Source organism: Chelonia mydas, chromosome 11 (assembly GCF_015237465.2).
Source record: "Chelonia mydas isolate rCheMyd1 chromosome 11, rCheMyd1.pri.v2, whole genome shotgun sequence".
Lineage (NCBI taxonomy): Eukaryota > Metazoa > Chordata > Testudines > Cheloniidae > Chelonia > Chelonia mydas.
In genome coordinates this window covers 46,714,385-46,737,097 of record NC_051251.2, presented here as the reverse complement: position 1 = coordinate 46,737,097, position 22,713 = coordinate 46,714,385, and the positions used below count along the sequence as shown (strand labels likewise).

The 22,713-nt window shown below is 40.5% G+C and overlaps 1 protein-coding gene across 8 annotated transcripts in view; it reads left to right on the top strand.

The window, feature by feature from the left end:
- The window catches only part of PDE1A (phosphodiesterase 1A), a 373,600-nt gene that overhangs the window by 280,413 nt on the left and 70,474 nt on the right, over positions 1-22,713 (top strand). For all 8 annotated transcript variants that reach the window (XM_043524996.1, XM_043525003.1, XM_043525004.1 and 5 more), the window contains 4 exons: positions 13,707-13,889; positions 15,419-15,485; positions 16,322-16,438; positions 21,105-21,245. In XM_043524996.1, the coding sequence (XP_043380931.1) occupies positions 13,707-13,889; positions 15,419-15,485; positions 16,322-16,438; positions 21,105-21,245 (508 nt within the window). The remainder of the gene's footprint in view (positions 1-13,706; positions 13,890-15,418; positions 15,486-16,321; positions 16,439-21,104; positions 21,246-22,713) is intronic.

Here is a 22,713-nt window from a genome sequence, read left to right as displayed (position 1 = left end):
TAAATTGTGAAGTCCAGTTGACTCTCTAGTCTAAGCTATAAAACAACTGATTTTATCCTGAAAACAAAGTGATGCATTTTCATAGACTCATAGGTCCTAATCATGCAAAAACAGATGTGCTAGTACTGATCCCTCTATGAGGTCATCAGCATAGTGATCTACATTAGGACATCTCTTTGCAGGACTGGTGAAATCTTAATATCTAAAATAGGTTTAGATATTTACTTAACTTTAAAAATCATACTCCCCCAATCCCTCCACCCCAAAAGGTTGAGTGATTAAGTCATTAATTTCTAAATGAAGAAAACAACGTGTATCGCTTGGCACAGTATCTATCCATGGAAGATAAGAAGGCTTAGTGCTCAGCAGTGCTAATTCATTTTGGAGGAGATGGGTAATATATTCAAGCAGATTGTGGTTTAAATTATGAATACCTAGAGAAATAAATCTGTCTGAGATTTCAACAAGGATGAGCAAATATCTGAAACAGATGTTTACTCTGAGTCCACTGAGGGAAGGATCCCCGGTCTGCATTTATTGTCCAAATGGCGAAATATAAACTAGATGACTCCTCTTTGTACTTGGGCCTGACGGATGGGTAATAGAATGTGATAAGTTCATAAACAAAACATTAAAATGTTGATCTACTTAAGTTTGATAATGTAATTCAAAACTACAGCTCAGCTGAGTTTGCCATGACTTCACAGTACTATTCTCAGGCTCCATCATGTGACATGGTTGAATGTACTCTACCTGAAGTAGCCTTGCCAGCCATAAGTGCTTCATTCAAAGAAAATGATTCTGTGCATCCATCAAGAGAATTCACAAAAGATACTTCTTTGAAAACTGCTATTAAAGAAGCTTGTGTTGTCAAAAAGCTTTCAAGCCTTCTTAGCTTTACAAAAAATAATTGAAAAAAAACCCTTTCAAAGATCTTTTGTAATAAGCTGCAGGTTTTTCTGAGAGGTGAGTTTAACACAATTACTGGGGATATGAAACACCTCTAAAATAACTGCAAATCTAGGGATTTTAGCTACAATTCTGCAAATTTCCCCCCCTCCTCGCAGTTCATATATGATGTTTAGTAAACTGATCATGCCATTTTCAAGTAGTTACTGATTTTTACTAACTGAACATTATTACTATTTTTTTTTTATTTTTCAGTCTTTTCCTAATTAAACCCTCCATCTCTTTTATGATATCTTTCACTTGCCTGTTCCCTTCCCACCACCTTTGCATACTGCCTCCAAAGATCTTCCTTGTCTTCCCTTCCTTCTAAAATCTTTTGGGGGCCAACAAAAGGCAGTTTGATAGAACATTCAGATATTTGCATTTTAAAAACCTTCAGCCTCAACTTCTGTGAAATGAGCTTTTGAATCAGAGACGGCCCTGGGCCAGACACCAGATACAACCCTCTTGGACAGTTGGGAAAATCTGGGCTATAAATCTACACTTCTGAATAGAAAAGGCAGCTGAAAGAGGAAGGAGCGTTTATCACACAAGTGAAATTTTTCACTAACTTCTGTAGCAATGAAATCCAGAATTAGACATTTTGTGTCCCACCACTACTTTATCACCATAGTGCTTGTAGTTCTCCATATCATCTTTGCCATTTATTGCAATTAAGTTACTGCCAATAATGTCAGGTCAACTCTTCTAAGCCTGCTCCTTGATACCCCTTAAGAGGCTAATATGGAGGTGGATTCTTCCCTGTAAGACTGATACGTTTGTTGCTTGGGCAAGAAAGTCCTATTTCTGCTCGAGATGGACTTCAATCACTCTTGTATTTGATCCAAATTCAATGGAAGTAAATGAGAGATTTTCAGTCGACTTAGGATGGGAACATAGAAGAGGCAGATATGAAGTATTCGAGAATTGGATACGACTGTGTAAGTTAATTTAGGGAGAGAACTGTTAAGCCAGTAAAATTCATGAAAGGTCATGGACGGTGGTTAAAAATGTGAATGAATTGGCCTTTTGGACTATAAGTACTTTATCTTCCCATGGGTTCTTCAGTTCTCTGTATGAAAAGTACTTTGTTTTATAAACAGTTTCCAGGGGTTGATTCCTGGCTTAATCGGTTGACTGAGTTGAAGAGCCAATTTCCACCCACTATGCATAACAGTGGGTGCTATGGAAGCCACAAAATATATTTTACTGAATTAGAACTTCAGTATCTTCACAGGCGGTATGACAGATCAGCAGTAAGAGTTTATTTTTTCACCATCAGATAATTTTAAGTGGTTTAAATTTGGACTCATTTTCTTATCTCTCCTCTCCTCTATACATTTTATGTATTCCTAAGGGAGAAGAAATGTACTTCTGACTATTCCATTATTATATTTAAAATTCTAATTAAATGAAAAGGCTGGAAATTAGCAATACTTGGAGTTTGAAGAGTTACGTTCTGTAAAAAGCATTCTACCATGACAAATAGATCAAGTTGTTAGTTATTCTAAGTACAATATTAATTTGTCTCTCATTTTTACAGTACGTTTTAAGTGCTCTGTGCCATATTCTCTACTCAGTTTTTGCACATCATTCCCACTACTGTCAATGGGAGTGCCACCCAGGGAATGAATGTAATTAAATGCAAAATCTTAACACACCCACATTCCACATACTGTATATATTTAATATAAGATATTATATATGTGCACAGTGCAAGAGAATTAATGTTACATAAATAAATGAAATCTTAGATTTAGCATTTCCTGACTTTTTGTGTTTAGCTAATTTAATGTTGCATTAATATAGGGGATTTTTGGTTAGTTTTTTATATTGTTTAGTTTTATGTAGAGAAAATATTACCTGTCGATGCATACTAAAATTTAAATAATTTCAACAAGGCTTTGAATTTCACACCTCCCAGATATTAATAGGGTTCTGGGGAGCAGTGTCAACAACTTAGAGGTGAATAGGGTAGAGGGGAGTGGCAGGCTCACATCTCTGCTGAAGTTATTTGGCTGGATACGTTTTTCTGCAAGACTGACTTTACAAGGCAGTTGCACAACTGAAACAGTGAGAGAGACCCTTGATTCCCTATTCTGCAAATGCTTATGCATGTGAACATAAGATAAGAATATAAGAACATAAGAATGGCCATACTTAGTCAGACCAACGGTCCATCTAGCCCAGTATCCTGTCTGCCAATGCCAGGTGCCCCAGAGGGAATGAACAGAACAGGTAATCATCAAGCTATCCATCCCCTGTTGCCCATTCCCTGCTTCTGTAAAACAGAGGCTAGGGACACCATCCCTGCCCATCCTGGCTAATACCCATTGAGTATTCCCATTGAGGACAGTTAACTCGAGTGAGTATTCCCATTGAGCAAAGTTAAGCTCGAGGGTACAGCTGGGGGAAAATTTCGGGACAAAACTTTTTTTTCCCCACTAAAAATGCAGATTTGGCAACAATGAAATGTTTTGAGGATCATTTTGATGCCATCAAGTTGGTCATTTAGGGGTGCAAAGAATAATCAGTTAAGAAAAAATCAAAATGTTTCATATTGACATTAAAATGTTTTGATTTTTTTGTATGAAACAACTTTTCATTTCAAAATTTCCTTTAATTTAGTTTTTTTAAAAAGTTCAGAAACATTTCAGTGAAACCAAAACAAAATATTTCAGTTTTGTCAAAATTAAATGTTTTCTTTGACCCAAAATGCTATGGTTTTTTTCTTGTTTTTAGCTTTTTGATTCTCTGAAAATTTCAAAAATTGGTTTTTGGTCTGACCTGAAACAATATTTTTTTTCAACTTTTCGAAATTGCCAACAAGCCTCGTTTGCCTAGTTTTACTCAAGGTTCTTCTCACGTGTCTCCTTAAGTAATACGTGTGTATGCTTGCAGAATCTGACCCTTAATATGGAGGCTGAGGATGCACGTTTTACAGTCACTGTCCTGCAGATCATCCCAGCATCAGTCTCTGGGTTTTTGAGGCCAGGAAAATAGTGTGCACATGTGTACACACACACACAATCGCACAAAAAACCTAAGGCTTTCATTAAGATCTGCTACTTTTTAGCATGAAAATGAACATGAAATGAAAATTTTACACAAACATGCTCAGAAGTGATTGTTCAGTTTGATCTAACTTTCTGATTTATAATGTTTTTTCTTTTTCTTTTCATAAGTAGTAAAAAGCCTGGTCCTCACTTGTTCCAAGCAAAATTTTGAGGTTTTTCCTGAGTTATTGATAAGTGAAAAAAGTCTAAAAACAAATTTTGTAGTAGTAGTGTTTTCCCCTTTCACTTTCCAGTAACTCAAAAACAGCTGCAAGGATTTTCCTCAAATCAAAACAAATGAAAGTCATCACCTCTAGTCTGTGAATGAACCTGGAAAGTTTCAGCCCCAAAGGAGATTTTTTTCAGGAAATTAGAAGCAGATGCACAAAATCCTGCCAAATTTTAACTCACAAAACCTATGTTCTGTCTTAATCTTTTCTTTTAACAGTCATTACTTCTTTCTGTCTCCACTTTGTAAATACTCTTTTTGCACACACATAGCTAAGCCATGTGCTTTGAATCCTGCCTCCTAGAATTCATTATGAATAATATTTCTTTGTCTCTGTCTTCTCTTGTGACTGCAGAGGTGTTGAGAATAAAGTTGACAACTCTAGGGATTAATGCTGGTTCTGTTTTTCCCTGTTTATTATTATATAATGTCTTAACTCCTTCAGAATAAGACCATGAAAAAATCTTTTGCTTTAAGCTCTTTGATCTCAACAACTCTAGTACAACTGAGGTTTTCTGTGCCCTCATTTTGTTGTGCTTATGGTACAGTTCCATCATTCTGTTCTCAGTGTTGCCCAATTCTTCACGTTTTCCTTGACTGTATACACTACTGTATGTGAGATACTGTACTAGTTGGCTGTTGTCTTTTCAAGGGATTGTACCTCAAGCTTAGTTGAAATATCTTTCATCTCCAACATGCATAATGTCTTTGAAGTACTCTTATGTATAAAGTTACTGTCTGGCAATTCTGAATTCTGCATTACACAGAGGACCTCCTGCTGAGCAGCCTGCTGGCGAAAGTCACAGGTGCAGCCGAATTGATGCTAAAGACAGTTTAGCTGCAAGTGTAAACCAGGACAAACTGTGTTCAGCATGACTTAAGAAATCATGCTTAAATCCTACAGGGAGGTGGGTTTGGAGGCAGGTCTGGCTGGCATGTTCTCTTTACTTGCAGTGTTTAACCATATTTGTGACAAAGGTGTTGAATACTTAGGTAGCCCTATTATAATCTTTCATGTGTGTCTCTGCAGTTTCTGAGTCTTAATCTCTGTGAGGTAGTGGAATACTATTATCCTGATTGTACAGATGGGAAACTAAGGCACAGAGAGACACTCACTTGCCTAAAGTGACACAGGAAGTCTGTGGTGGAGCAGGCACTCAAACCCAGGTCTCGAAAGTTGTAGTCTAGTGCCCTAACTACTGAACAGTCCTTCCTCTTGCTCCACTACTTGCAATTAAACCATGTTCAGCATCAGTTGAGCTGCACTCGTTCTCTCAGCAGCAGGTAAATTCCCTAGAATAGACAAGGCCTGTGTATCAAACGTAACTGTTAAATGTGCAGGAGTATTAAGAAGGGGGAATAATATGAGTGTCCGTGAGGCTTTCCAACTAACCTATAGCCAATCCTGGTCTTAATTAACATGAGTTCCTCTTATCTGCTCAGTAATAACGTTCATTGGGGGAAAAGATCAATAATTTCTTGTTCTTTTATTGAAGTTTTGTAAGGAAATGAAGATTTGAAGTGTATAGGTAATTGGAGAGTACAAGTAAAAATGCTCTTTAGTGTGAAATTTTTGTATGGTAAACGGTGCCATCCACATGGGCGTACCATAGAGGTTACATAGATCAGTGATTACATTACAGTGATCAGTAATTACATCAGAGTGACCTCATAATACATCTGCTCTAGAATCGCACTGTTGTTGTTACTGCTATGTTTAGAGCAACAGTAGTAATAGTAAGAATGACCTGCACTTAGGAGAAGGGGCTGTACAATTTACTTAACATATTTAATGTAGTGATTTACTGCAGTGGGGTAGGGCACAAAAAGCAGCTGCAAAATGACCCAGGATAAAAAGGAAAAAATTGGTGTCAAAACAAATTGCAGCTCAGCCAAATCAAAAACGGAAGGTCATAGGGTCAAAAAGAAAATTTCATCTACTGTTATGTAAGTACTATATTAATATTTCTAGTTGATGCACACTTCTGTTCAATTGTTCCTTTTATCCCAATTCAATCACATTTGTACTTAAGTGCATTTTGTGAATAATAGTTAAGCCAATCTAAAGTTGTTTATAATATACTTTAATGAGATTTTTATGACTTGGGAAGTGTATATCAAATTTGGTCAATTTTCAATGTTCATAAATGTCTGTACAGTGAAAGTGAAGTGAAATATTTACTTTAATGCATGTTCATGAGTCATAAGATCTGTATGTTATAGCATATAAATTTCCAGAGTCCTATAGCTCCCTAATGCTCGGGTATTTACTGGTGGCCTAGCTATTCACCTATATAAATGTAATTCGATATCGTTCATTAGCACAACCAAGTGAATAGATTTGGAAGTAGGCAAAAATAACAGGTTTTATTAGACAAGGGTTGTGTATTTTACATAATAGGTATAGGGTGAATTACAATGAATAATCCACTTGTTAGAGTAAGGCTACGTATTTCTATTGTGCAGTATGTAACTTAGTTTAGTTTTCCGTGGGTTAACTCAAATTTATATGTTTGTTTATTCATCTATATATCCAGCCAGCCAGGTATCTAGATTCTTATATGGCTCTCTTTACTGAAGTACCTCAGTGCCTCACAATCATTAATGAATGTAACCAAAGGCCATTCATATTTCCATCACCAATGTGTACTCTGCAGAATTCCCTACTCTACAAAACCTTATTTCCCCAAAAGTCTTAGGCGTCTCTCTAAAACCCTTAGGAAAAAACAGTTTGTAGTGCACATACTGCTGTAATTACAGCTCTGTGAATAACCAAATTTCGGGCTCAGTGGGTGAACTGAGGTGAAGGGGGGAGAGGAAGTTTAAGGCAGACTTGAAACAAAAAAAAGTTGTCTGTCAACTGAAAAACAAACAAAAAAATTGTTAAAGCTCAAACAAAACACTTTCTCCAATGTAAAATGAAACATTTTGTTTTGTTTGTGAGGTTTTGTTTTTGTACCTCTTCTACTTAAAAACAAAAATTCATTCTGAAAATGTCAAACAAAACATTTTAGATTTTTTTCCATAAGTTTTCCTGTTTTGGGGGTTTTTTATCAGCTGAAGCAATTTGACAAATTAAACACACATTTGCAAAATGTTTTGGTTGACCAGAATCTGCATTTTTGGGTTGACAAAAAGTTGAGTCCCAAAAGTTGTGCCCAGCACTAGTTATAATCACAGCTGACATTGTTTTTGTGCCACACCTAGTTCTGTGGCTTATTTCCTCAGAGCACGCGCTTATACTCACATGCACCCATGCAAAGTCTTAGAGAAGAGAAGTGTTTTTGTAAAGAAAGGCAAAAACCCTTTAGACATAATAAAGAGTCCAGTTATATTAGTATTAGTATTTGTGTTGCAGAAAATGGTGTCGATATATCTGCAGCTCTTTCACTTCTGAGGGAATCTTTGTACGAAAGATGATATCCAAAATAAAATTGTATTGTTGATACTGAGCAAATGCCTCGACATGGTGATAGAGGGTACAGCTTTGCTGAAGATTACGTATTTAAGATAAGGCTTAAAATTAAGACTCCCATTGACTTCAACCTAACCATTTGTGGCTATTGAAGATCCCTGTTAACATTTGAGTAGTGTTGCTGTGCACAGTAATTCAGTGTTATCTTCATCCTCTAGGCAGCAGCTTTTTAGTGGTGGGAGAGTGATCTTCTTATAAACAGCTTGGAAAGCACTTTGGGGGCCTTTGGAGTGAAGGATATATGGTATTATTTATTATTATTGTATTAAAATGGAGGTGGGTGAAGAAAAGGCAGCTTGAGCGTCAAAGATTTATGCTGCTGAGGAGCTTTAAATTTTGTTTTTGTTTTTCTTTTACTTTTGTTTCAGTTCTGAACTAGAATACAAGTAAAATAAGTTGTAACAAATCCTAAGAAAAATAAAATAAGGATATGAATGTATATGGATAGAAATATGAATGAAACTACTTGCTATTAACATAGTACATAGGAGGGAGGACCCTCCTCAGAGACGACGACCCCACTGTATCAGGTGCTATACAAACAAAGAATATCTCTGCCCCAAAGAGCTTACAATCTAAGCATAAGTCAAGAGACAACAGATGGATGCAGATTGATGGGAGTACAAGGAAACAATGAGATAATATGGGTTAGCATGATAGGCAGTGGTATCAAATGCACCAGTAACCTAAACATTGTCAAGGGTTTTTTTTGTTTGTTTTTATAGGCATTACAGCAAAGGAGTGTTTTTAAGAAGCAATTTGAAGGAGGATAATGAAATAGCTTTGCAGATGTTAACAGGGAGTTCCTCCCTTGCAAGAGGAGCAGCACAGGAAAAAGCACAAAGGTGCTTGTTTGAAAATTTAATAAGTGTGCAAGGGAGACTGTTACCTGGGCCAATCAGAGGCAGGATTTAACATCTTGATAGTAAATGAGATGCAAGATGATGACAGCCTGGAGGAGTTTTAGCTGTGTGGTTAGATAGGAAAGGCCATATCTTAGAGATGTTCTGCAGAAAAAATATGTAAGATTTAGGCAAAGCCTGGGTGTGAGGATCTGCTGAGAAGTCTGAGTTGAAGATGATGCCTAGATTACAGGCCTGTGGTGGTGTTCACAGTGGTTGAGAAAGGAGTTGGGGAAGAGCTTGGGAGGAAAGTTTAAGAGCTCTGTTTTAGCCATGTTGAGTTGACAGCTAGATCCATGAGGAGATGTCAAAGAGTTTGGCTGAGATCTAGTTTGGATGGAAAGACAGGTCTGGAGTAGAGAGGCAGATCTTTGAGTCAACAGGTGATGTTTGCAGATGAGATTACCCATAGGTAAGGTTTAGAAGGAGAAGAAAAGGGGACCAAGGCTAGAACCCTGTGAACCTGCACAGAAAGTTGGAGGGCAGATGAGGAAGATCCTCCAAAGGGACCTGCTGAAGAAGGGATTAGAGAGGTCAGAGGAGAACAAGGAGAGGACAGAGCCATGGAAGTCAAAGGAGCACAACATTTCAAAAAGAACATGGTTAATGGTGTTAAAGGCACCTGACACGGCAAAGTACTGGTTGTGAACTTTGACTAGGAAGAGGCCTTTGGAGACTTTGACAAGAGCAGTTTCAGTTGAGTGCAATGGGTGAAATTATGATTGGAGTGGGGTTTAGGATGGAATTGGAGGAGAAGAACTCCAGACAGCAATGGTAGATATTGAAGGTAATATATATATGAATGACTGATGCATTTCAAAGCACCCATTTAAAATGTTCATTCAGTTGGGTTCTTTAAAGAAACTAATAATGCATTAGGAAAACTTAATGATGTTTTACAATCCTCTTAGATATCCCGGGAAGGGAGCTGTAGAAAATGTATAATAGCTGAGGATCTGGCCCACCACACAATGTCTGTATTGCAGCCATTGGTTTCCTAGTTTGTTAAGCAGGAATGAGAACCATTTGGGATATGTTTACTCTACACGCCACTGGTGGTGGTGTGTAAAAGGTATATGTCTACATGCCACAGTGAAAAGCAGGCTGCATTCACACTTTGGAGTGTAGCTACATGTGTTAGTGAAAGGCTCTGGCAGAGGGCTGGCAACCTGGAAAGGCTTCAGCAGCTCCCTGCCAGAGCCTTTCTCTGCTGCCGGGAAAGGCTCCAGCAACGGGGAGCTGGCAGAGCCTTTTCCCTCTGTCTCCCCCATTCCAAAACCTTTCCCCGCTGGGAGAGTCTTTTCCTGCAGAGGGGAAAGGCTCCAGCACCGGGAGGCAGTAGGGCAACACACTGCTAAAAATAGCAGGGTAGAGAGGGAGGCGCACCTTGGGGTGAATAGAGCGTGTGAACGGTGTTTACTCACCTATATACCCACACCCTTCAGGTGTGTCTTTACTCTACTTGCCTAGCCGTGCCCCATCGGTTATGCTGCTACTTATACCTGGGCTAGGGGGCAGGTATGTACTTCACATGCCTCCGAAACAAGCATGCAGTGTAGGTGTGCCATCCAACTGTCTCTTGAATGTAAATTACCACCCGGGTATCTCTCATGAGAAACAAGGGGTCCCATGAGAATTGGTGGAATGTGCCTTGAAACAAGGAGGGGGCAACTATACAGTAAAAAGAAACAACTTTTGTTAAAAAGGCAACTTTCTCCTGTTCCCTTGTTCCTGTTCTCTGTGTTCATATAGAAACTCCTCTTAACATCCATCACAGGCAGGCTAGGCCCTACCTTAGCAAGTGAACAGTAAAAATGGCCAGAGAAAATTAAATTTACAACCAGTTTCTAGTTTTTAATCTCCTTTCAGAGGAAAAATGTCAAGCTCCCCCATCCCACACACAATGTCAGAGAAAATGGGTTTGTATGTGGTAGCTATGAAGAATTTGGAAAGTATTCAATTCTCCAGCCTGGAGGAGCTCTTTTAATGCTGTTTCACCATTCCTTGGGCTGGAATCCATTGTGGAAAAGGACTGGAAAAGTTAATAGGAATGAAACTGAGAGGACACAAACCAAGAGGGTTCTAGAGAAATTACTCTCTAACTCTGTAGACTTTAATAGAGAATATAGGATTGGGGGGGAGCTGTCCAATAGAATTCTATAGCAGGTACAAAATTCACTATTAAATTCAATAGCTTTTGATGGTCTAACATATCTATAGAAAAGTTATTTTCTATGAAATTCTATAGGACTTCTGGGTAAAGGATGGGGACTCCAAACCCTGAACACTCTCAATACATGGCTTTAGCCATTGCTTTCAAGTTAATGTGCTCCCACCCCCCCATGCTCCTGGCCTGCCCTCAAACTCTTCTGCACTAGTCTATACACAAAACTCTCCGTTTTTGGTTTTTACCCAACTTAAAAAAAAAATCTCAGATTTTGAAAAAACAGCCAGCTTTTACCCACTTTTTTAACCCAAATTTTGAAAATGCTTGCACTCTCCAGACCTGGTCCCCCCTCAGGTAACTTCCATTGGGCGGCAGCTGCTGCTGCTGCACAGTGGTGGAACAGGATGGGCAAGGAGTTGGGTTCTGGCAGCAGAGACCACCTGACCACTGCAGTGACAAGCCTGCAAAGAACGGAAGGCCCACACTACCCCAACTCCGCCATCACCTTCTGTGCATATCAGGTAGCCCTCACCGCTCTGGCCGCTGGCCCTTCATTTTGGTTTTTACTGATTTTTCCCCCCATCTTTTCATTTTTTTATATAAGTACAGATAATTCCCAGGAAACTTTAAACAAAATACAAACCAAAAACAAAGGCCATCTGCACCATACACGGGTGTGTGCTTGTTCTGCATCAGCCTAATTCTTATGAAGTTCAAGATCCACATTGTGTTATACTGAAGTGCCTTCTACAACTGTTATATTGCAGGTGAATTTCATCCCATTTGAGAAATAATTTGAACACTTATAAAATGATTGAGGGACTATTAGATTTTTTTCCTGGTTATATAATACATACATCAAATGCCAAATAGTCAGGACTATAAACATTACAGTTGCCCCAAAGATCTTTTATAATAAAGTCGAACTATTGGGGATTTAAGTGGATTACACTGTAGTTTAAATTTGGGGAACAAGATCAATTTGTGCCTTCAACCCAGGGCCAGGGGGAGGAGCACACCCTGTTTATAAAGGCTCCCTGGGCTTTCACCCACTTCACCCATGCCTAAGGCCAGCCCTGTGTGGGAGGTAGGTAAGTATTATCTTCCCTATTTTACAGATGTGGAAATGGAAGCACAGAAAGTTAGGGCCTAAATATTCATACGTGTGTACATAGCAAAATCCATATTGAGGCATCTCTTACTTTCAGAGATGCTGAGCTGGATTTAGGTGCCTAAGGGCTTGCCTTCATTATGGGGGAAAGTTGACCTAAGTTACACAACTCCACCTGTGTGAATAACGTACCTGGAGTCGACGTAGCTTAGGTCGACTTACTGCGGTGTCTTCACTGCGCTGCATCAATGGGAGATGCTCTCCAGTCTACTTCCCTTACTCTTCTCGGGGAGCTGGACTACCGGAGTCGACCGGAGAGCGCTCTGCCATTGATTTAGCAGGTCTTCACTAGACCCGCTAAATGGATCCCTGCTGCATTCATTGATCACCCTGTAGTGAAGACCAGCCCTAACTGAAGGCAGTGTGAAGCTGGGATTAATCTCCGGATCTTAATCACTGGCTTCTTCTGAAGACACGAGCAAGGGAAACTCTTTCTGGTTCCAACCCAACTCCGCTATCCCAGCGAAGCTCTTTCTCTGTATCTTTTTTCAAAGAACATAGAATTAGCTTTTCTAACCTTTTTGATTACCTGAGAGCTTTGAGTGCCCGAGTTATTGTTATCCTTTGTAGTACAACACCTTTGCCACCACTACTGTTTTTTCCCTTATAATATGTTGTCCAAACCTGTGCACAGCAAGTATTCCAAATTTAGCCTCATCAGTCATTTATATAATTCTGGAGGAATTTGTTAATGATGCATAATGGATGTGCAATTTTTGTGCTATTACCAACTGATGCCACACTCAGAGCTGTAGTAGTCTGAAATTGTTCAGATATTCTGAGGAAAAAATATTGACTTTCTAGAGGCATAGTATTTTGTCTAGGGCTTTTAGACAGTTATCACTCCAGTTCAGAAGGCAAAACTTTATTTTGACGTAGACCCAGAAACAGACACAGGCACCTTAATATAGTCAAATGTGGAGGCTCTGTTTTATGCCAGAGTCTCAATCTTCCCTTTTCCATGCTTGAGGTGAGAGATGAAATGAGGAGAGCCACAAGCTGTCCTAGACATAGAGGCAAATGTCCACCTTGCCATGTTTTGATGGTTCAAAAAATCTACAGAAAAATTTCCATTTGCTATGAAATTCTATAGGACTTTTCTGTAAATGGTGGGGATTGCAAACCCTGCACACACTCTCAGCAGATGGCTATGGCCACTGCATTCAAGTTACTGTGCACCCAGCCACTGCACTCCTGGCCTGCCCTCAAACTCCCTTCTTTGCTGGCTTATACAGACCAATGCCTAAGCAGCCAACTGGGTCACAGGGACCTCAGTCAGACCCTACCTAATCCACCAGCCACACTGGAACCTGCCACACTTGCAAGAATTGTAACTTAAACACCAAAAACCAGATGTGGTGGGTTGGATGGCATGTGATCTTCCCACACCCTACAGCATAGGAAGCGAAGCGGGTGGGAGGTGGGGGGAAGAGGTGAGATTAGAAGCAGTTCCCACACACTGACGGCAAAGATGGGTGGAAGGAAGGAATAGGAGGCATGTAGAATGCTGTCACAACTGCCCCCAGTTGAGCTCTCTTGCCTCGCTCCCCCACATCCTTCCCCACCCCAAAGGGTGTTTCCAGTGCTCCCAGCCCTATCAAAGCCCTTCCCCAGTGAGCAGGGTAAGCATTTAGTGACCCAGAGACAATGCTACAAACTAATCTAACTGCCACTAAAACTGTACATTGTCAGCTGGTCACTTATTGTCACTTTGTTGCTTCAGTTTGCCTGGTTCTCAGTTATTCATATCTTTTATAGGAGACTTTTGGATACTGAAGATGAACTCTCTGACATCCAATCTGATTCAGTCCCACTGGAAGTACGGGACTGGCTGGCTTCTACCTTCACGAGGAAAATGGGGATGACGAAAAGGAGACCTGAAGAAAAGCCAAAATTTCGAAGCATTGTACATGCTGTACAGGCTGGGATATTTGTAGAAAGGTGATTGTGGATTTTAGTGTGATAGCAGATAACATGTTTAACCACAATGGTGCTATCTGAGCCAAATGCTAGGCAACAAGTGGCACCAGGATGCGTACCAAAATTGGAGATGAGCCTGAACCAAATATTTGGGAAAGTTCAGATCTACATCTGAATGCCATCCTCACCTCATCTCTCTAATGGTCTGTACTGAGATCTAAATGAAATCCCTAGATACCAATCCTCTTGAACTTTGGAAAGTTCTGGACCCAAACTCCATGGCTTAGACCCATATACACCAAAATGTGCCAAGGATTCAACATTTACTTTTTTATTTATAATTTTGTATAATTTTTTTCAAATACAACAAATATACCAAAATACCAGATTGATCAGAATACACAAAGTAAATAAAGAGGGTTAGGATAAAGGGAGGGGAGGGGACGGGATGGGAAGTGGCATAACTATCTTCAGGGTGTACATTAATCATAGACCTCTAAAAAGTCAGCCCAAATTGCTTTGAATTTTTTGGGCTTTCCCTTTCTGCGAAATGCCAGTTCATTCACTGCGATGTCAGCTATATCCCTGAGCCAGGTATCAATATTTGGTGGGGATCGACTTTTCCATTTTTGCAGGATTAATTTTTTCTCAGCCAAAGCTGCACACTGGAACCACGCTGCCTTGTTACCAGGTAATTTCCAGGTATCAAGAATATATCCAAGAGTGAAACTTCAGTGAAACTCCAACTTAGCATCCAATATGAAATTGGTCCTTTGACACACACCCCTTTATCAGAAATTCTTGATACAGGAGGACTGCCAAAATATATGAGCTAAAGTAGCACAAAGGGAGTTACATTTCCAACAGCATTTATGAGGACCATTACCTATGTGTGGACGAGAATATTTGCAAAAGTGTCTTTTGGTGAATCAACCATAGTCCCAGGTCTAAAGTTGCTTTTTTACATTAGATAAATTGTATTCCAATGGGTCAGAGATAGTTGTGTATCCAAATCTCTATTCCAAACAACTCAAATGATCAATCTTTGGCAACTTCACATTTACTTAAGTGATAACACAATTAACTTAGTTCTATTTGATACTCATGGTTTCATACTGAAATTAATTGAGCAGCACTGTCTTACACCAGCTGAGGATCTGTGCCTGAATATTTTAATACCTGAAACCCACATGTAGGCCATCCTTTTGTTAGGAGATAAAGCAGGTGAATCTGTGGTAATGGCACTGATGACAATACTAAACTAAAATAGCATATTTTCCTTATTCACATGAGATGATATGAATAGCTACAACAATTACTTAGAGGAGCAAGAAGTGTTCCTAGCAATGTATTATTAGACAAAAATTCACACTTTGTAGTACAAAGGATCCTCCTTCAAAGCCCATGAAGTTCATAGAAAGACTCCCACTGAGTTGAATGGGTTTTGAATTAGGCCCTTAATTCAGAAATTATAAAAGAGAACTGAAAAAAGAAATGTTTTAAAAGTTAGCATAAGTACCACCTAATAAATAATGCATTTGTTCTTTTAGGATGTACCGAAGGACCTCTAACCTGGTTGGTTTGGCATACCCAGCAGAAGTGATAGTAACATTTAAGGTGAAATCAGTTCAGTCATTGTGTAATTTCAATATATTTGTATGTGTGCTAGTGATTTTTTTAGGATGAAATTAGGGTGCTTTTTCTGACCATGTATGACCATATATGGTACTGTAGAAATGAATATGCATAAGAGATAAAAGCCATATTGAAAAATTCACAAATAGCATAGGATTATATTTATTACATCTCAATTTCATTGTGATTTCAGTTAGATATCATTAGAACAATAGGACAAATTTGAGTAGAAAATTGCTTTATAAAATTTACCTGTCATGATTTTATCAGCTCCAAATTATAATAGAAATCAGTGTCTCAGAGAGCAGCGTGTCTTTCCTTTTTTGGGATTGGGGGGAAGAGTAATCATGTTGTATCTAGCTACAATATACAGTCGACAATGGTATTTCTTAAGCAAGAAGGTAGAATGTAATCTGTTTCCCTAAAAGACAAATGTTATAGTGTTTACCATGATTTTTTAAAAGTATTTATGACATAGTCTCTGCAAAAGAGCACACAAGTAGTTCCATTGAATTCTGTATGGAACAATTTATGTGTGTAAAGTTATTCGTGTGTTTGAAGGATCAGGGCCTTAGATTGTGAACATACAAAACAACTAGCAGTTTATCCCACAATTATATAACTCAGGATACAAGAATTTTTTTCTAATAATTTTCCTATCTAGGTTTGTTATTAGCATTAGAATAACCATTAGTATGAGTAACATGAAGTAAAAGGAACCTGTGATTTTGGGGAAATAGATATTGTTTTAAACTTTTCCATTTATTAGCTGGGACCTATTTAAACATATGAACGTGTTATTTCTTTTTAATCTGCAGGATGTTGATAAATGGTCATTTGATGTGTTTGCCCTAAATGAAGCAAGTGGAGAGCACAGTCTGAAATTCATGATGTACGAGCTGTTCACCAGATATGACCTTATGAGCCGTTTCAAGGTCAGAAGCATCACACAAGACTCAAATATAAAAATAAGACATGCATATTTAAAATATTAAAAAATCGGGTTATGTTTAAAAGTATATTTTATTGAACAAATGAAGTACAGAATTGCAAAGTTTAAAAGACATCAGACTATAGTCATTGTAATAACAATAAAGTTCCACCTAATATTGTCTACAGTCATTCTGCTGCTGTTGAGATCCTGACAAAGATTGAAAGCTTAACAGGTCTTCAGCTTTTGGATAGGAAGTCCCCAGTGCACGGCAGAGTGATGCAAAAAGTGCACAAGTAGCTTGCTTCCTTATGACTTAGGTACTGAGCCCATGTCCCAGACTTGGGAAGGAGACACTGTGCTGGTAGACACATAAAGTGTGGTCCTCAGCACTCGAGATAGCTTAGATCACAATCTGTGGACCTAAATCCTCACTGGGCTTTCAGCTGAGTACTATATTTTTCACTTCCTCTTCCTGTTCTAAATTGTTTTAATGGCATAGTGTTAAACACCTGCCACATGCCACCCTAGAGGAGGCTACATTACAGTGCTGTCTGAGGGATATTGTATGACTTAACTATTTCATATTTGTAAAACACTTTGAGATGCTCACCTAAAGCGTGGTATCAAAGTGCACAATACTTTATTATGTATCATTATTATGATATTGAACTAAAGTTTCACCCTCATTGTGGAAACCCAGTTTATCACACAAAATCTCTAGTTTCAGAGCAACAGCCGTGTTAGTCTGTATTCGTAAAAAGAAAAGGAGTACTTGTGGCACCTTAGAGACTAACCAGTTTATTTGAGCATGAGCTTTCGTGAGCTACAGCTCACTTCATCGGATGCATAGCATATCGTGGAAACTGCAGAAGACATTATATACACACAGAGACCATTAAACAAAACTTCCTCCCACCCCACTCTCCTGCTGGTAACAGCTTATCTAAAGTGATCATCAAGTAGGGCCATTTCCAGCACAAATCCAGGTTTTCTCACCCTTCCCCCCCCCCCCCACATACAAACTCACTCTCCTGCTGGTAATAGCCCATCCCTCTTTGAAACCTCTCTTTATAATGCGCATGATAATCAAGGTGGGTCATTTCCAGCACTAATCCAGGTTTTCTCACCCCCCCCCCCCACACACACCCCCCTCCAAAAACCACACACACAAACTCACTCTCCTGCTGGCAATAGCTCATCTTACAATGTGCACAGCAATCAAGGTGGGCCATTTCCAGCATAAATCCAAGTTTAACCAGAACGTCTTGGGGGGGGTTTGTAGGAAAAAAACAAGGGGAGATAGGCTACCTTGCATAATGACTTAGCCACTCCCAGTCTCTATTCAAGCCCAAATTAATAGTATCCAATTTGCAAATGAATTCCAATTCAGCAGTTTCTCGCTGGAGTCTGGATTTGAAGTTTTTTTGCTTTAAGATAGCGACCCTCATGTCTGTGATTGCGTGACCAGAGAGATTGAAGTGTTCTCCGACTGGTTTATGAATGTTATAATTCTTAACATCTGATTTGTGTCCATTTATTCTTTTACGTAGAGACTGTCCAGTTTGACCAATGTACATGGCAGAGGGGCATTGCTGGCACATGATGGCATATATCACATTGGTGGATGTGCAGGTGAACCAGCCTCTGATAGTGTGGCTGATGTTGTTAGGCCCTGTGATGGTGTCCCCTGAATAGATATGTGGGCACAGTTGGCAACGGGCTTTGTTGCAAGGATAGGTTCCTGGGTTAGTGGTTCTGTTGTGTGGTATGTGGTTGTTGGTGAGTATTCGCTTCAGGTTGGGGGGCTGTCTGTAGGCAAGGACTGGCCTTTCTCCCAAGATTTGTGAGAGTGTTGGGTCATCCTTCAGGATAGGTTGTAGATCCTTAATAATGCGTTGGAGGGGTTTTAGTTGGGGGCTGAAGGTGACGGCTAGTGGCGTTCTGTTATTTTCTTTGTTAGGCCTGTCCTGTAGTAGGTGACTTCTGGGAACTCTTCTGGCTCTATCAATCTGTTTCTTCACTTCCGCAGGTGGGTATTGTAGTTGTAAGAATGCTTGATAGAGATCTTGTAGGTGTTTGTCTCTGTCTGAGGGGTTGGGGCAAATGCGGTTGTATCGCAGAGCTTGGCTGTAGACGATGGATCGTGTGGTGTGGTCAGGGTGAAAGCTGGAGGCATGTAGGTAGGAATAGCGGTCAGTAGGTTTCCGGTATAGGGTGGTGTTGATGTGACCATCGTTTATTAGCACTGTAGTGTCCAGGAAGTGGATCTCTTGTGTGGACTGGACCAGGCTGAGGTTGATGGTGGGATGGAAATTGTTGAAATCATGGTGGAATTCCTCAAGGGCTTCTTTTCCATGGGTCCAGATGATGAAGATGTCATCAATATAGCGCAAGTAAAGTAGGGGCGTTAGGGGACGAGAGCTCAGCTCTCTTGCGCTATATTGATGACATCTTCATCATCTGGACCCATGGAAAAGAAGCCCTTGAGGAATTCCACCATGATTTCAACAATTTCCATCCCACCATCAACCTCAGCCTGGTCCAGTCCACACAAGAGATCCACTTCCTGGACACTACAGTGCTAATAAACGATGGTCACATCAACACCACCCTATACCGGAAACCTACTGACCGCTATTCCTACCTACATGCCTCCAGCTTTCACCCTGACCACACCACACGATCCATCGTCTACAGCCAAGCTCTGCGATACAACCGCATTTGCCCCAACCCCTCAGACAGAGACAAACACCTACAAGATCTCTATCAAGCATTCTTACAACTACAATACCCACCTGCGGAAGTGAAGAAACAGATTGATAGAGCCAGAAGAGTTCCCAGAAGTCACCTACTACAGGACAGGCCTAACAAAGAAAATAACAGAACGCCACTAGCCGTCACCTTCAGCCCCCAACTAAAACCCCTCCAACGCATTATTAAGGATCTACAACCTATCCTGAAGGATGACCCAACACTCTCACAAATCTTGGGAGAAAGGCCAGTCCTTGCCTACAGACAGCCCCCCAACCTGAAGCGAATACTCACCAACAACCACATACCACACAACAGAACCACTAACCCAGGAACCTATCCTTGCAACAAAGCCCGTTGCCAACTGTGCCCACATATCTATTCAGGGGACACCATCACAGGGCCTAACAACATCAGCCACACTATCAGAGGCTGGTTCACCTGCACATCCACCAATGTGATATATGCCATCATGTGCCAGCAATGCCCCTCTGCCATGTACATTGGTCAAACTGGACAGTCTCTACGTAAAAGAATAAATGGACACAAATCAGATGTTAAGAATTATAACATTCATAAACCAGTCGGAGAACACTTCAATCTCTCTGGTCACGCAATCACAGACATGAGGGTCGCTATCTTAAAGCAAAAAAACTTCAAATCCAGACTCCAGCGAGAAACTGCTGAATTGGAATTCATTTGCAAATTGGATACTATTAATTTGGGCTTGAATAGAGACTGGGAGTGGCTAAGTCATTATGCAAGGTAGCCTATCTCCCCTTGTTTTTTTCCTACAAACCCCCCCAAGACGTTCTGGTTAAACTTGGATTTATGCTGGAAATGGCCCACCTTGATTGCTGTGCACATTGTAAGATGAGCTATTGCCAGCAGGAGAGTGAGTTTGTGTGTGTGGTTTTTGGAGGGGGGTGTGTGTGGGGGGTGGGGGGTGGATGAGAAAACCTGGATTAGTGCTGGAAATGACCCACCTTGATTATCATGCGCATTATAAAGAGAGGTTTCAAAGAGGGATGGGCTATTACCAGCAGGAGAGTGAGTTTGTATGTGGGGGGGGGGGGGAAGGGTGAGAAAACCTGGATTTGTGCTGGAAATGGCCCTACTTGATGATCACTTTAGATAAGCTGTTACCAGCAGGAGAGTGGGGTGGGAGGAAGTTTTGTTTAATGGTCTCTGTGTGTATATAATGTCTTCTGCAGTTTCCACGATATGCTATGCATCCGATGAAGTGAGCTGTAGCTCACGAAAGCTCATGCTCAGATAAACTGGTTAGTCTCTAAGGTGCCACAAGTACTCCTTTTCTTTTTACAAAATCTCTAGGAGTCTTGTCTTAGGAAAAAGTTATTATTTAATTGCAGGAAAAAAAATAGAGAGCTAGATTGTGCCTGTACTTCACAGCCCTACCTTGTGCACAATGTGAGGCCCACATTGAGGGAGTGTGAGGCTATTGAAGTCAGGGAACACCATTTGTAACCCTGACCTCCTGGACAGGTGATTGGGGCCAGGATATGAAGATCAGTCCTCTACTAGTAATCCTGTGTGTCATACCTTTGTTACGTGAATGCCTCATGAGTTCCTAGGCATACACGGGGAGTGCTCCCCTACTGCACCTATCTGGGTACAGTCCATTCCCCCGATAGGCTGATCCCACATTGCCCGTAGTGTAAGCAGGGGAATGTGTCCCCTGAGGGAACAGGAGCAGACCAGTCCGTGAATTCCTCCAGTGCAATTCAGGTTCTAGTCCTTTATGTTTTAGTAATTTGCCCCATCACCTGGATATTTGTGAACTGGTGCATCGGAGTTGCACTGTGTGTTAATTTACGTTTTATTTATTACACCATTGACTTTGTAGCTGTTGCAAGAGAAACATAGCTTATTATTCTAATGTTTGCTTCTCACAGATCCCTGTGCCCAGTCTTATTTCATTTGCAGAAGCTTTGGAGGTTGGTTACAGCAAGTACAAAAATCCATACCACAATCTGATCCATGCAGCTGATGTTACTCAAACTGTGCATTACATAATGCTTCATACTGGTATCATGGTAAGAAGTACTACAGAACTCAGCCACTTTAGTTTCTCAAACTCACCGTTATATAGGTATCTATGGGTATCTAGATGCAGGCTTACTGGTGCTACAGATGTCAATCATTTTAAAGGGGACTTTATCGAGAGATGGGCCCAAACTCGGGAACTGGCTCTGAACCTCATGTCTCTGTAGAGGGTGCATGAAAATCACAGCTATAATCACTACCAAAATTGGGGACTCACAGTGTAAATGAGAGCTTTGTCAAATTTCTGATACCTGGATTTGGCATGTGATCCATTCTGCAGACAGATTTGAGATGCATACCATGACACAAATCTCAATCAGTATCTGGGGTTCTGGTGTGGGGCCATTTCTAGCTGGGGGGATTCTCTCCCCAGGGAACAATAGTGTAGTTTAGCAGCACATATTGAACATGTGGATTAGGCAGCCTATTCATTTTCCTTTCTTCTTAGAACTCAGCGAAGGAAAATGGGCTATAATATGCAGATGATTCTCCCTACGTAAGCAAAAAGGGTTTAGAGAGAGTCTTCTCTTAATTTGCCCTGGGCTTGAGCATCCCTGGAAGTGATGAGAGTGTCCAAGTGACCTGGAAGTGTATTCATTCACAAGGATTGGCAAGTGTTGTTTCCATTACCAGCCCCTTGCCCTGGAGGTTTTGCAGCTTTAATCTCTGCTGAGGCTCCGCGGGTAAGGGACTGCACTGAACCAGCGCATCCCTTGTTACCCGCACAAAATTCTCTGTTACTCACACAGTCTAGGGGCACCCACCTTTACCCGGTTCCTAGGGTTCAAGGCCTAACCCTCTTAATTTAGGCACCCACCCTTACCCTGATCCTATTGCTCAGGTTACGTAACCTTACGCTATAGGGCACCCAGTCTTACCCTGTTCCTAGGGCTCGGGCATAACCCTGTCAATTTAAGTACCCACCCTTACCCAATTCCTAGGGCTCAGGGTGTAATTATGTGCGGGTTTTCAGGACCTTTTACTAGTGAAAGAGCCTTACGCAGTAATATCCTTATCCTCTATTTATTAACAATCACCAAAAACAGAATGCCAAGTCTACACATACAATGCTCACCTCTCCCAATCCCAGTAAAACAGATGAACTTTTCTTGATGGCCAGTCAGGATCAGGTCCATCTGGGGGACTCCAGTTTCTGCATGGTGTCCTTGGCAGAAGTCTGGCAGCTCTGATAGGGCTGTGTTCTGGAGTTGGTTCCCAAAGAACTTCCTTTTGGACCCCAGTTTATATAGTGAAACTTGAGTCCTGCTTAGCTATACCTTAACCAATCATTATACTAAAATTTTACTAACCAATCCTAACATATTGTAACAAAATTCTCTAACCAATCCTACCCCACCACCTTAATTGATTTTCAGCTAGCAAAATGAATTATGTAACAGACAGAAACAATCAAAGAACCAGACAGAGATCATACAGACAAACAATAGAGAAGTGGAG